Source organism: Pleuronectes platessa, chromosome 24 (genome assembly GCF_947347685.1).
Source record: "Pleuronectes platessa chromosome 24, fPlePla1.1, whole genome shotgun sequence".
NCBI lineage: Eukaryota > Metazoa > Chordata > Actinopteri > Pleuronectiformes > Pleuronectidae > Pleuronectes > Pleuronectes platessa.
Window position 1 is genome coordinate 9075823 of NC_070649.1, and position 12480 is coordinate 9088302.

General features: G+C 42.6%; 2 protein-coding genes across 11 annotated transcripts in view; one reads left to right on the forward strand and one right to left on the reverse strand.

The window, feature by feature from the left end:
• Positions 1-12480, forward strand: part of LOC128430849 (peripheral plasma membrane protein CASK) — a 44087-nt gene that overhangs the window by 15487 nt on the left and 16120 nt on the right. For 7 of the 10 annotated variants that reach the window (XM_053416935.1, XM_053416936.1, XM_053416938.1 and 4 more), the window contains exons 6-10: positions 10022-10124; positions 10915-11090; positions 11644-11766; positions 12034-12117; positions 12323-12422. In XM_053416935.1, coding sequence (XP_053272910.1) covers positions 10022-10124; positions 10915-11090; positions 11644-11766; positions 12034-12117; positions 12323-12422 — 586 coding nt within the window. Of the gene's footprint in view, positions 1-9874; positions 10125-10914; positions 11091-11140; positions 11558-11643; positions 11767-12033; positions 12118-12322; positions 12423-12480 lie in introns of those variants that run through there. The other 3 variants (XM_053416942.1, XM_053416943.1, XM_053416944.1) reach the window with 3 other exon arrangements.
• Positions 277-11811, reverse strand: LOC128430851 (probable G-protein coupled receptor 34). Its single transcript, XM_053416945.1, has 3 exons — positions 8714-11811; positions 8498-8603; positions 277-2009 (listed from the first exon to the last, which is right to left on the reverse strand). The coding sequence occupies exon 3, from the start codon at positions 1966-1968 to the stop codon at positions 718-720; it is 1251 nt and encodes a 416-aa protein (XP_053272920.1). The 5' UTR covers positions 1969-2009; positions 8498-8603; positions 8714-11811; the 3' UTR covers positions 277-717.

Below are 12480 nucleotides of genomic sequence, written 5' to 3' on the forward strand. Positions count from 1 at the left end.
CCCTGACCCAGCCCCTTGATCCACACACCGGCCGTTTGACAACACACTCCACAAAGGGATCACCCCAGCCTCGTTGGCAGTGCATATCTGTGCTTGTAGGTCAAACCCGGGTGAAATGGGGGGTCGCTCATTAGTGCTGGTGTTTGTTTTCAACACCCATCTCCAAGTGCCAACCAGTTTAATGGACAGCTGTACAATGGTTGACTGAATCTGTCACTCATTTCTTTGCTGTTTGTTTATTAAACAGCTACTGTGTGAGGAAGAAGAAACACTCCATTGTTAAGTCTGTATTTAGGTCTCTTTACTTTCCAAATAAACAGGATACTACAAATTATTGAATCTTTCAACAAAAAAGCATTGGACTTGTTTGAACATTATTCTCCAGGTTTACTTCCACTCTTAAATCCACTCTTATGAATATTTTCAGAAACATTACAGCACTGCGTGATAGCAAATAAACATAACATGCATTACTAGAAAGGCTTCGGTCCTAGTGTTCACTGCCGTGTCTCTCATCAGTCTGTATTGTCAGTCCGTCTCCCAGGCATTAAAGCAGAATTTAAATACTTTCCATTTGCAGCACAGAAGATGAGACGTGAAGAACACAATGAATTTGACACGTGAAGTCAGTATATGTCTAAATGCCATTTTTTTTCTTCAGTCCGACCCATGTCAAAAAAAATAAGGCGTTTATTTCTCCAGTGTTCAAACTAGGGATCAGTTTTGGCCAGTAGGTGGAAGCACAGTCAATCCTGTGCGGTCGAGGGTGGAGCTGATGACACAGATGCTGACTCTCGGTGTGACGGAGGGGACGTTTAGTTCAGGTTTAGGTAACCCCACAGGCACAGACGCCCGCCTGAAAACCACCGTCGAGCTGTTGGATGTTGCATCGTGGAGGGATAGCCGGTTTCCAAATCGCTGCCCAAGCACTTGCAGTGCGGATTTGCGAACCGAGCCAGATAGCAGAAAGTACATGACCGGATCCAAACAGCTATTGAAAGCGGAGAACAGCAGCATCACCTCGTTGGTGCGGTCCATCAGCTGCATGTAGTCGCACGAGACCTCTGTGCCGAGCTGCGAGTGGATGTAGAAGGGCCGGAAGGCGTGGTAGGGTCCGAAACACACGGTGAACAGAAAGAGGACGAAGAAAGATTTCTTGGCGGTGCGTTTGTATTTCGGCGCGTTGGCAAAGTCCGGTCTGTCCTGGGACACCCTCAGCATCTGGGAGGCGATCTTCGCATAGGAGACCACGAGCGTGATGAAGACGAGCCAGAACAGCACCACCAGCACAGCGTTGAAGTAGGCCTTCCCTCTGGCGGCGTGTAGCTGCTTGTACTCGAAGCACTGGTCGCTGTCCTTTTTGCCGTCTGCCTTGACAATCAAGGACACCAGCGCCATCAGTGACAGACCCCACAGAACCCCACATGCCACCCAGCTCGATGAGCGGCTGCTCCCACACATGCCTCTCAGCGCTCTACCTTTCCTCTTCAGCCTTAAGTATCTGTCCAAGCTGATGAATCCCAGTAACGTGATACTTATGTACATGTTCATATAAAATAGAGTTCCCACCAGCTTGCATGCCACATTTCCCAGAACCCACTTGTTTCCATTGATATGGTAGAAGACCCTGAAGGGCAGACACGCCAGCAGGACCAGATCAGCCACAGCACAGTTGATGAGGAATACTCTCACAGAATTGCGGCTCGAGTGCAGGTGAAGGAACACCCACAATGCAAAGAGGTTACCCACAATCCCAAAGAGAAAGAAGAGGGAGTAGAAGATTACCAGCGTCCATCGGAGGGCTTCGTCATCCGGTAAATGACAGGAAGTTTTGATTGGGGAGAAGGAAGGGGGGAAAGAGGACATTGAAAGAGGAAGGGATGAAGCAGAGGTAGATAATGAGGTGTTGGATGATGCAGAAGCTGAAAGAGTGAAGGGGAAAGAAGATGAGGGGGCAAAAGAGGTCATTGTGGCTGAGGAGGGACTACTGTAGGGTTTTCAGTCAGGCTCTGAAAAAGAAGGAAAAAAAACAATGTCAGGTCATAGTCACTTAACAAATAGCAAGGATAGTAGTACGAATAAAGTTATAAAATTCAATTGATTGGGGCGCTAGTGAGCAAGGAATGGAGTGAGACGCTAATTTCAGTGCTCCTGCAGAAGCTACAATATTTTCATCAAAAAACAGCTACAATTCCAAAAACTTCAGCCACAAAGCTCACCGAGGACAACACAAAGGGGCCATAACCGGACTCATGCAAGATACGCCGTTTTGAATGGCGGAAAAACTTCAAAAATACAAATATAAATCCGGCGCTAGCTCATCGCGGCCTGCAAGAAGCACGAGACAGAGACCACCAGGTGATCCGGACCAACCTTCCCCCACCCGAAGTGAAAGCCCAGGTATGACCACTGAAAGAATGAAAGCGGATATCTTATCTTCCCTAAAGGGAGAGATTTCCAAAATCATAAGAGAGGAAATAAAAAGTGCGTTAGCAGAAGATTTCCATGCCTTGAAGTCCGAGTTACAAGCTGTGCGGTCCGAAATTGCTAGCAACACGACCGCCATCCAGGCAGAAGTTGACAACATGAAAACCGAAATAAAAGACATTAAGGGCGGCTTATCAACATGGTCCGACGAGGTGGCGACACAACAAGCCACGGTAACCCGCCTCCAAAGACAGGTGACAACTCTAACAGACCGATGCGAGGACATGGAGGGGAGAATGAGACGCTGCAACATCCGTATAGCCGGCATTCAAGAGCAACCGGACTCCTGCTCCACCAAAGCAGTAGCTAAAGTTATCAGAGAAGTCCTGCAGATGGACCGGGATATAAAGATTGACCGATCGCACCGCACATTCGCCACCAGGAAACCGGGAGACCGGGAGAAACCACGAGTGATCATCGCTAAACTACACAATGACGGGGATGCTGTGGAGATCCTGAGGAGAGCCCGAGATAGAGCGCCGCTGGAGTACAACGGTAACCGGATCGCTATCTTTCCAGACTACACACCCAGCGTCGCCAAAGCCAGAGCCGCATTCACAGACATACGGAAGGTCCTACGAGGAAGGAAGGGAGTTCGCTACGGTCTACTGTATCCAGCCAGGCTCCGGATCTCACACAACAACGAAGACGAGGAGTTTCTGGACTCCAGCAGAGCCATGGAGTATGTCCAGAAGAAAGTTATTCCATCTACTGAGGCAGCTGACTAAATATACCCCCACCAACACTGTTAATTACAGTAAAGACTGTCCAGTGAGTTTTGCACATTTTGACATATGTCTATTTTGTATTTAAATATATATTTTTTCTAATATTATTCAAAGCCCATTTGAAAACACAATTCCTTATAATCTATACTGTGCCTATTATTTCTATTAATATTATTTGTATCATTCCACTTTACTTGCTCACAGTCAACTACCTTGAGAGGGTTTTATTCATTTATTTTTATTTATTTTTTTTATTAGCTCTGCACGCAACTCAGGTACTATTTTACCATTAGGAGCTGTTTGATTTTACAGACCTATATTAGGTGCTGCAGGGGCCTGAATGGCCATCACTCGACACTGTCCCCTTTCTGTGTCTACTTTACTTTATTCTTTCTTTCTTTATTCCTTATCTTAGCACACCCTAAGCATAGTTGATTTTACCTCAACTGTGCACCGTTGCTGCTTGCCCTAAGTGGCTAGGGACTAGGTCCCACCGGACTGTTGTTGATGTTATTTAACAGCAGTCACAACTGTTGTGCTCCCCTTGTTCTGATCCCACTGTTCTCATGGGATCCTATGTTGGATATAAGTGCAACAAGGTCATTATTTACTTTTCTTAAATATCCTTGTTTAACCCACCCCTGTTTTTTTCATTATGTAGTCCAAGTCCTCACACTCCACATAACAGGATACATAGCCCAGGTGCTCACTGCTTGCTTCCGCTTCCCATTTCCCTGCACAAACTCTCAAAATATCCAAATTACATATAATACGTAATGGACCCGCTAAAAGTGATAAGTTATAATGTTAAAGGTCTCCATAGCCCTGTTAAGAGAAAGAAAATTCTACATCAGATGAAACAAGCCAACTGTCACATTGCATTCCTACAGGAAACCCATTTATCTGATGCGGAACATGAAGAGTTGAAAAGATCCTGGGCAGATAAAATATATTACTCTTCGCACCGGTCAGGGAGAAAAAAGGGAGTATCAATACTGATACACAGACAAATTAATTTCACACAAACACTAGTACATAAAGATACAGAGGGGAGATATATTATAGTTAATGGTTTAATTGATGGCATAGAAGTATCCCTCATAAATGTATATGCACCTAATGAAGACGAGCCCGGCTTTATCAGGACATTGTTCAATAAGATTTTAAAATATAGTTCAGGACTGCTACTGATGGGAGGAGACCTGAATTGCGTAATGCCACAAACAATCGACCGACAACCTGCCTCTAAAGCTCCACTCTCCAGAATGAGCAGAATGCTCAAATACCAATCTCTTGAAGCAGGCCTAGTAGATGTATGGAGAAGCAGGTTTCCGAGAAACAGGGATTTCACCTTCTATTCAAGCAGACATTTATCCTACTCAAGGATTGATTACTTCTTTACCACTAAAGCAGAACTACATAGGATAGCAGACATTGAGATCCTTCCAATAACTATATCTGATCACGCACCTGTGGCATTAAAATGGGACATAGGCAAAATACCAACATCTAAACAATGGAGACTTAATGCATCTCTCCTTAATGATAAAGAATTCACCTCCTTTGTCACAGCAGAACTCAAGGAATACTTGGATAATAATATTTCGGCTGAAACGAATCCTCTTATATTGTGGGACTGTGCCAAAGCATACATCAGAGGCCGTATTATTTCATTTACATGTGCTAGGAGAAGAGGTAAGGAGGCTAAACAGAGAGAATTGGAAGATAAAATAAAAGATTTGGAGAATAAACATAAACAATCAACATCGAGCAGTCTCCTAAATGACTTAAACACAACCCGGAGGGAACTCAACACCCTACTATCAGACAAAATTGAGCGAAGTTTAAGATTTACAAATCAAAGATACTATGAACACGGCAACAAGGCAAGCAGATTATTAGCATTTAGATTAAGAAAACAGCAATCATCTAATACAGTACAGAAAATAAAATCAAAAGAAACGTTTGTTACAAAACCAGATAAAATAGCAGAATCCTTTGCTGAGTTCTATGAATCTTTATACAAAAATACAGATACCTGCTCTGATGATGCAAAACTTACAGAGTTCTTAAAACCTATAAAATTAACTGTACTTACAGAACCAGCAGCCAAGGAATTAGATGAGCCTATTGAGGAATGGGAGATCAAGCAAGTGATCTCAACGCTCAAAAATAATAAAAGCCCAGGGCCAGACGGATATATTAATGAATTTTATAAATCCTTTAAGGATATTTTATCACCACTGTTGCTAAAAGCATACCACCATGCATTAGAATCTAAAACTATGGCACCATCTTGGAAAGAAGCCACTATAGTGGTAATTCATAAAGAAGGCAAGGACCCCACAGAGTGCCAATCCTATAGACCGATATCGCTGCTGAATGGGGACCTGCGCATCCTAACAGCAATCCTAGCAAGAAGAGTCAATCATATTATCACTGAAATTATCCACCCAGATCAGACAGGATTCATCACTGGAAGATACTATGGCGATAACTTAAGACGCTTATTAAACATTATATCCAATCAAAAAGAAGAGCAATCAGAATCAATGATTTTGTCCCTAGATGCTCAAAAAGCATTTGATAGAGTATCATGGCAATATTTATTCCAAACACTAAAACGATTAAAATTTGGCCCCAACTTCCTCAATTGGATACAAACATTATATTCATCACCACAGGCAGCTGTTAAAGTTAATGGATATAGATCACAAAGATTCACACTGGAACGCGGCTGCAGACAAGGCTGCCCTTTATCACCCCTGCTGTTTGCAATTAGTATCGAACCCCTGGCCCAGCTCATCCGAGATGATAACAAAATAAAAGGAACTGTAATACAAAAAGAAGAGCATAAAATATCCCTTTACGCTGATGATGTATTATTATATCTGACGCAACCTGCATCAACTCTACCACATCTAAAGGAGCTCATCTCACAGTATGGATACTACTCAGGATACAAGGTAAATGTGGAAAAAACAGAGGCTATGGATATCAAAGGTAACATCCCAAGAACTGTAAAACTCCAAAGTGGATTTAAGTGGCCAAAAGACGGTATAAAATACCTTGGCATACACATCCCCCCGTCCTTACAGAATTTGTACGAGGCCAATTATAGTAAAATAATTCGATGCATTAATAGTGACCTGGAACGATGGTCTGCGCTCCCTTTTTCCCTGCTCGGTCGTGTTGAAAGTATTCGTATGAATGTTCTACCTAGAATTCTCTACTTATTTCAGATGCTACCTATAGAAATTCCAAAATCAGTATTTGATAACCTAGATAAAATCATTTCCAAATTTATCTGGCAAAAAAAGCGCCCTAGAATTAGACTTAAAACCTTACAACTATCTAAGGTAAACGGAGGCCTTAAACTTCCAAACTTAAAATATTACTTCTGGGCAGCACAAATGAAACCCCTGATAGCGTGGATTCAGAATAGCACGTACACTCGCTGGCTTAATATCGAGAAAAACCTATGCCCAGAGCCCTCTCAAAACTTTCCATTTTTAGATACACCCATAAAAGAACTAGCAGAGTGGACTAAGATCACTCTTAAAATCTGGAACAAAATACAGACTGTTTTTGGGCTTCCAAAGTTAATTTCACCACTAACAAGTATTGGATCTATGAAGACCTTCACACCTAACAATCTAGACACAGGCTTTAGAAAGTGGTCAGATACGGGTTTGGTCTACCTGCATCAACTATTTAAGGAGGACAACCTCAAGACATTTGAGCAGCTGAAAAGGGATTTTGATCTCCCAAGAACAGATTTCTTCAGATATCTGCAGTTGAGAACTTTTCTAACATCACACAAAGAGTGGGGAAAACTTTTAAAACGTACCCCTCTAGAGGAGTTCTTAATAGAAATACAGATGGGGAGCGAAGATAAGAAAACCATAAGTAAACTCTATAACATATTTCTATCTATGGATCTACATAATTCCCTACAGATAAAGCAGAGGTGGGAGGCGGAAATAAACATGGTCATACCACAGAATACCTGGCAGGGGATGTGCACAGAGGCACACCTAGCTACAAATTCAAACACCTGGAGGGAATTTAAATGGAAAATAATTACCAGATTCTTCAGAACACCAGAAATAGTAGCCAAGATGGGCCCGACACATTCCAACTTGTGCTGGCGGAACTGTGGAACACGTTCTGCCAATCACACACACATATTCTGGCTCTGCCCTAAGTTAAACACATATTGGAGAGAAATCTTTGATGCCCTCAAAGAGATATTCCAACAGGACATCCCACAAGACCCCACAATAGCACTACTGGGAGCGATGCCTGAAGGCCTGAATGGGAGGGCCAAAGAATATCTGCTAAACATACTACTCACAGCAGCATTGAAATGTATAACCATCAAATGGTTAAAACCAGACCCACCTACATATAATATATGGACCCAAAAAGTATGGGACATCTACCAAATGGAGCAAATCACATATTCATTAAGGCTCCAAAAGTCTATCTTTACTAAACGATGGGGTCCTGTCTCTGCGTTATTAATACAATGAGGGTTACAAATTAATATCGCTCTAGGCCTCCGATCGTGCGGCTATCTGTCACCTTTGCCTACTTATGTACATCATAAACCATCCTCTCAGAAAAGCATAAATAGCACCTATGATACTAAATTCTGGAGTGGACAATAACTATTACTTTATCCCTGGTTTTATTTTCATTTACTTTTTTTTTTTTTTTTTCCCTTTCGTTGTTTAATTTAATATATAATGTATGTAATCAATCATCTATTCTTATCCCCCCTTTTTATCTCTTGGAGTGAGCACTGTTTGATGTTTGTTGTTTTTTCTATGCATTGCACGCTATACTTGAATACCATGTATAACAGTATTGTATACAGTTGAAAAATGGACAAAGAAAGTAACTGTCTTGATATGCATATTGTTTTGTTGAAAACCAAATAAAAAATAAGTAAAAAAAAAAAAAAAATTCAATTGATTATTAGAAAAAAGTAATAATTAACTGAAGTCACGAGAAAAAGTCACGGGAAATACACAAAGGAAAATAAGCAGTAGGGAGAACCCACACAAGTATTTCTTAAGAAACCACCAAACCTATTTGAATATCACACAGGTGTGTGTGGGTTTTAGTTTTAAAGGTCAATCATACACGGAGAAACTTACAAAAGTATGTATAAAATGAAAATGTTATCAATGAATGCAATATGATCAAAAATGTACACCCCCATCACAAAAAAGAAGAAGTCAAGATTAAGTTGTTTAAATACGCAGAACACTCACCAGCACTCTCCGCTCCATGGGAGACACGGCACAGCTGCAGCTCGAACGTGTGTGAATGTGCAGGGAGGTCGTCCACTGTGTGTTTTCCTCCATCAAACTTCAAAAGCTGTCAGAAATCAGTGTAAAAAAAAAGTGAGCCGTTAAATCAAACTGGAGATATATAAGTGATAAATATGATACACCTGCAGTCCTTGTCCTCTGCGCTTTTATCTTCACCTTTCTCTGAATGAGTCATAAATCTTTTTCATATCCATTTTGACAGCGTCTGGTCCTCTTCGTCCCCCCCCCGCCTCAGCTTGCAATCGTTTTCTGTATTGGTCCTCGTCCTCTCTTCACGGAAAAACTTTATTCTCTCCACTTCTCCTGCATATACGACTGTTTAGTCTGCCGGTGATCTTCTCTCAGCGTCTTCTTCCCTCTCTCTGATCTCGCTCCGCCTCAGTCAACACCCCCCACCCCACAATCTGCAACCTGCCATTTCCCCTATATGTGAAACATAGAAATGCGGCGACAGGAAGCGAGACTACCACCACATCCCCCCATCTACCCTGTTCCTGAGCTTCATCTATCATTTAGCACCGTCTTGTACCTTTCCTTCACTCAAACCTGCAGGACCACTATATTTATTTCTCAGAGGCAGCAGGTGTGCTTTTAATATGGCGCGCCGGATCATTGACATCAATAAAGTCAGGGATGAATCCAGTATGTGCAGTGCCTCTCACAAGTTAATAGGTGAATTTGATTTAAGGCTGGCTGAGATTGTCCCTACTTTAACCTATTGAAATATATATATATTGACCATAAATTTACACTTGAACTTGTTGAACTCTCTAGCTTACTTTTGCACACACTTACTGGTCCTGTCATAAAGTAAAACCGGTTGTCAGCTTGTTAACAACATCACAGTATAGCTCGAGACAGAGAGAATAAACTGAAACAGTAATTTAATAATAAAGATTGAGGAAACGATTGTGTTATTCTGCTGGTGAGTGTGGCCGCCTGGTAAAACAGGCTTCAACCTTCAGTGGAAAAAAAAGCTGATCTTTTTAGAACCTGCTTCCCCCTGAAATGTAACTTCCATGCAAATAAGTTGTGTCAGTGTTTACAATGCTTTACAGACAATCATGCAGATACAAACTCGTATTCACTGGAAACGGGGACCAGGAACTTGGTTTGGCCTTTTCTGTGTGTTTATTATGCACCGACTTAGTCCCGGAACAACAACTGTTTCATGTCTGTATACGTTTCAAAAAAACATGTGGTTTTATGTATGCATCTTGTCTTGTCAATGTGAAAGTGTGGTTATCGTCAATCGAACATACGGGATCTTGCAAAGCATTGCTCTGCAAAGAAATGACTATTTGTCAGTAAAAAGGATCAGCACCACGTAAACTCTTACCTGGATTGTCTGAGGTTTTAATGGATGTGACGTCCATCATGGGTTGTCCAATTTTAACCTATTGAAAAATACTTATTTGGGTCGTACACGTATTGTTGAACCGGTCTTTTCTTCTTCCTCTGCAGCCTCACTGTGTGCTGTTGGCCTCAAAGGAGAACTCGGCTCCAGTCAAGCTGGGAGGCTTTGGAGTGGCGATACAGCTGGGAGAGTCTGGATTAGTAGCTGGAGGTATAGTCTCAAACTGGGAAAAACGCCCATCCGTGCCTTCACACTAAACATGTGCATACTCTGCACGCTTATGGAAATAATAAGGCAAATGGAATAGCACTCTGTCGAGCTCATTTGGTGTGCAAATTAGTCGTGTTCGTTTGGACTTTTTTTTTTTAACTATAAGATACATTTAAACAGTTGATACTCTACTAAATCTACATTATCTCAGCTAGTCACACAATTATAGCCTGATTAGTGACTGTAAGGTGGCTGATGAAAACCCTACCCCCAAAAGAAATCGTGATACAATGTAGAATTGCATTTGAACCCACACCAAACTGGACAAACTCATTGCCATAGCCCCCCTAGATATATCTGTTGTTCCCCCCTCAGGATCCATGAATCTTTCCTCTGGGAATTGGGGGGGAAATATCAAGAAGAACCTTTGGCATTGTTAGAGGAAGTGATTGAAAAACTTCCTGGATTCAGCCCTTTTGTTAGAGTTGTGCCAGAAATGAATGGGTTCCTTCTCGGACCACAAACAGAGGCCCGGGTGAAAACATAATCTCTTTTGCAGAGGTAATAAGTACAATTGTTAGTTTTATATTTGTTTGTCACTCTATAAACGTTGTAATATTATAATGTATAGACGCAGGCTTTCACACATTCATGCCTTGAGTTAAATTTTATCCTGAAACCCTGATCACACCACTTGGCTCTCCAGATTTCCCCAACACCTCAACCTCCAATTTTTCACCGACAGTATATCTATAAATACTGAATTACTAACACGCACTGCTCTTTTCAGGCCGAGTCGGTACTCCCCACTTCATGGCCCCGGAGGTGGTGAAGAGGGAGCCGTACGGCAAGCCGGTGGATGTGTGGGGATGTGGGGTCATCCTCTTCATCCTCCTGTCTGGCTGCCTTCCCTTCTACGGCACCAAGGAGCGCTTGTTCGAGGCCATCATCAAAGGCAAATACAAGGTAAGAGAATAACAGACCTATTTTTTAGTAACTTCCTCTTTGTCGCTATGCTCCAGGGTGCGACAGCTACAAGGTGGCACTCACGGAACGTTGTGTGAACTAGGCTACTTCACAGTTGTTCGGCGAAGGTGTCCCCGGGTCAAATGTCAGCATCAGAGCTTTTTGTGCAAAAATATATATCCCCGCCTAAAAGTCAGCGTGAGTCGCTAAAGAAATTGACAGTATCAGCCGTGGACGCTGAGAAACAGGTCTGATGAATGTTTTGTTTTCAGCTGAGAGGATGAATTTCCTGCTTGGTGCAGTAATCTGCTGCAGACACAGTCACTGCAGGCAGCTTGATGGATCACACAGTGGTATCGTCCATCACGCTGCTGCTGCTGCTGCTAAATTGACAGGTTTTATTCTTTCTAGTAAAATCTTTAGTAATAAGCTCTGCCACGACTGCAACTTGGTTCAACGTACTTCAAGTATATTCATTTATTTATACGTTTTTCTCCCCCGATACATCCTTCACCTCGACTCACCCACTGTCCCCTGTTCTGTCTTTGTCCAGATGAACCCTCGCCAGTGGGCTCACATCTCGGAGAGCGCCAAAGACCTGGTGAGACGCATGCTGATGCTGGACCCTGCCGAGAGGATCACAGTCTACGAGGCCCTCAACCACCCCTGGCTGAAGGCAAGATTTGCTTTGACGTTAGATGTATTATTGCCCCTTGAACTTCCACCTCTTTTTATGACCTTAATTTGTGTAATAAGGGAAATCTTGACATTTGGTGCGATTTGGTTATATAATAATATAGTCAAACCCACTTCCTTCTGCTTTCACATCCGTTCTTTGACTGCTGTGTGCGTGTGTGTGTGTGTGTGTGTGTGTGTGTCTGTGGGCGCCCAAGTGTTGTGTTCAAGTGCAGTGCTGATGTGCTTATATTCCTGTGTGCTGTAGGAGAGGGACAGGTACGCCTACAAGATCCACCTGCCTGAAACGGTGGAGCAGCTGAGGAAGTTCAACTCCAGGAGGAAGCTGAAGGTCAGCACCGTGTTGTTTATTAAGCCAAGAGATTAGAGGAAGTGCCACCTCCCCCACAACGTGCAGCTGCTTATTATCACTGACCAAGATCAATCTCTTGTTAAATGTTTTCCAAGATTCTCAGCAGACATTAAGCCCGGGTGCAAATACAGACAAAAGCATGTACATGGTGTAATAGCTGTATTATCCCTGCTCTGTATCCCAGGGTGCAGTCCTAGCTGCTGTTTCCAGCCACAAGTTTAATTCTTTCTATGGAGACCCCCCAGAGGAACTACATGACTTCTCAGATGACCCCACCTCCTCAGGTAAATCACAACAAAGAGCTCTAATCTATTGCAGGGGAGATAAAGCTTACGATTCATT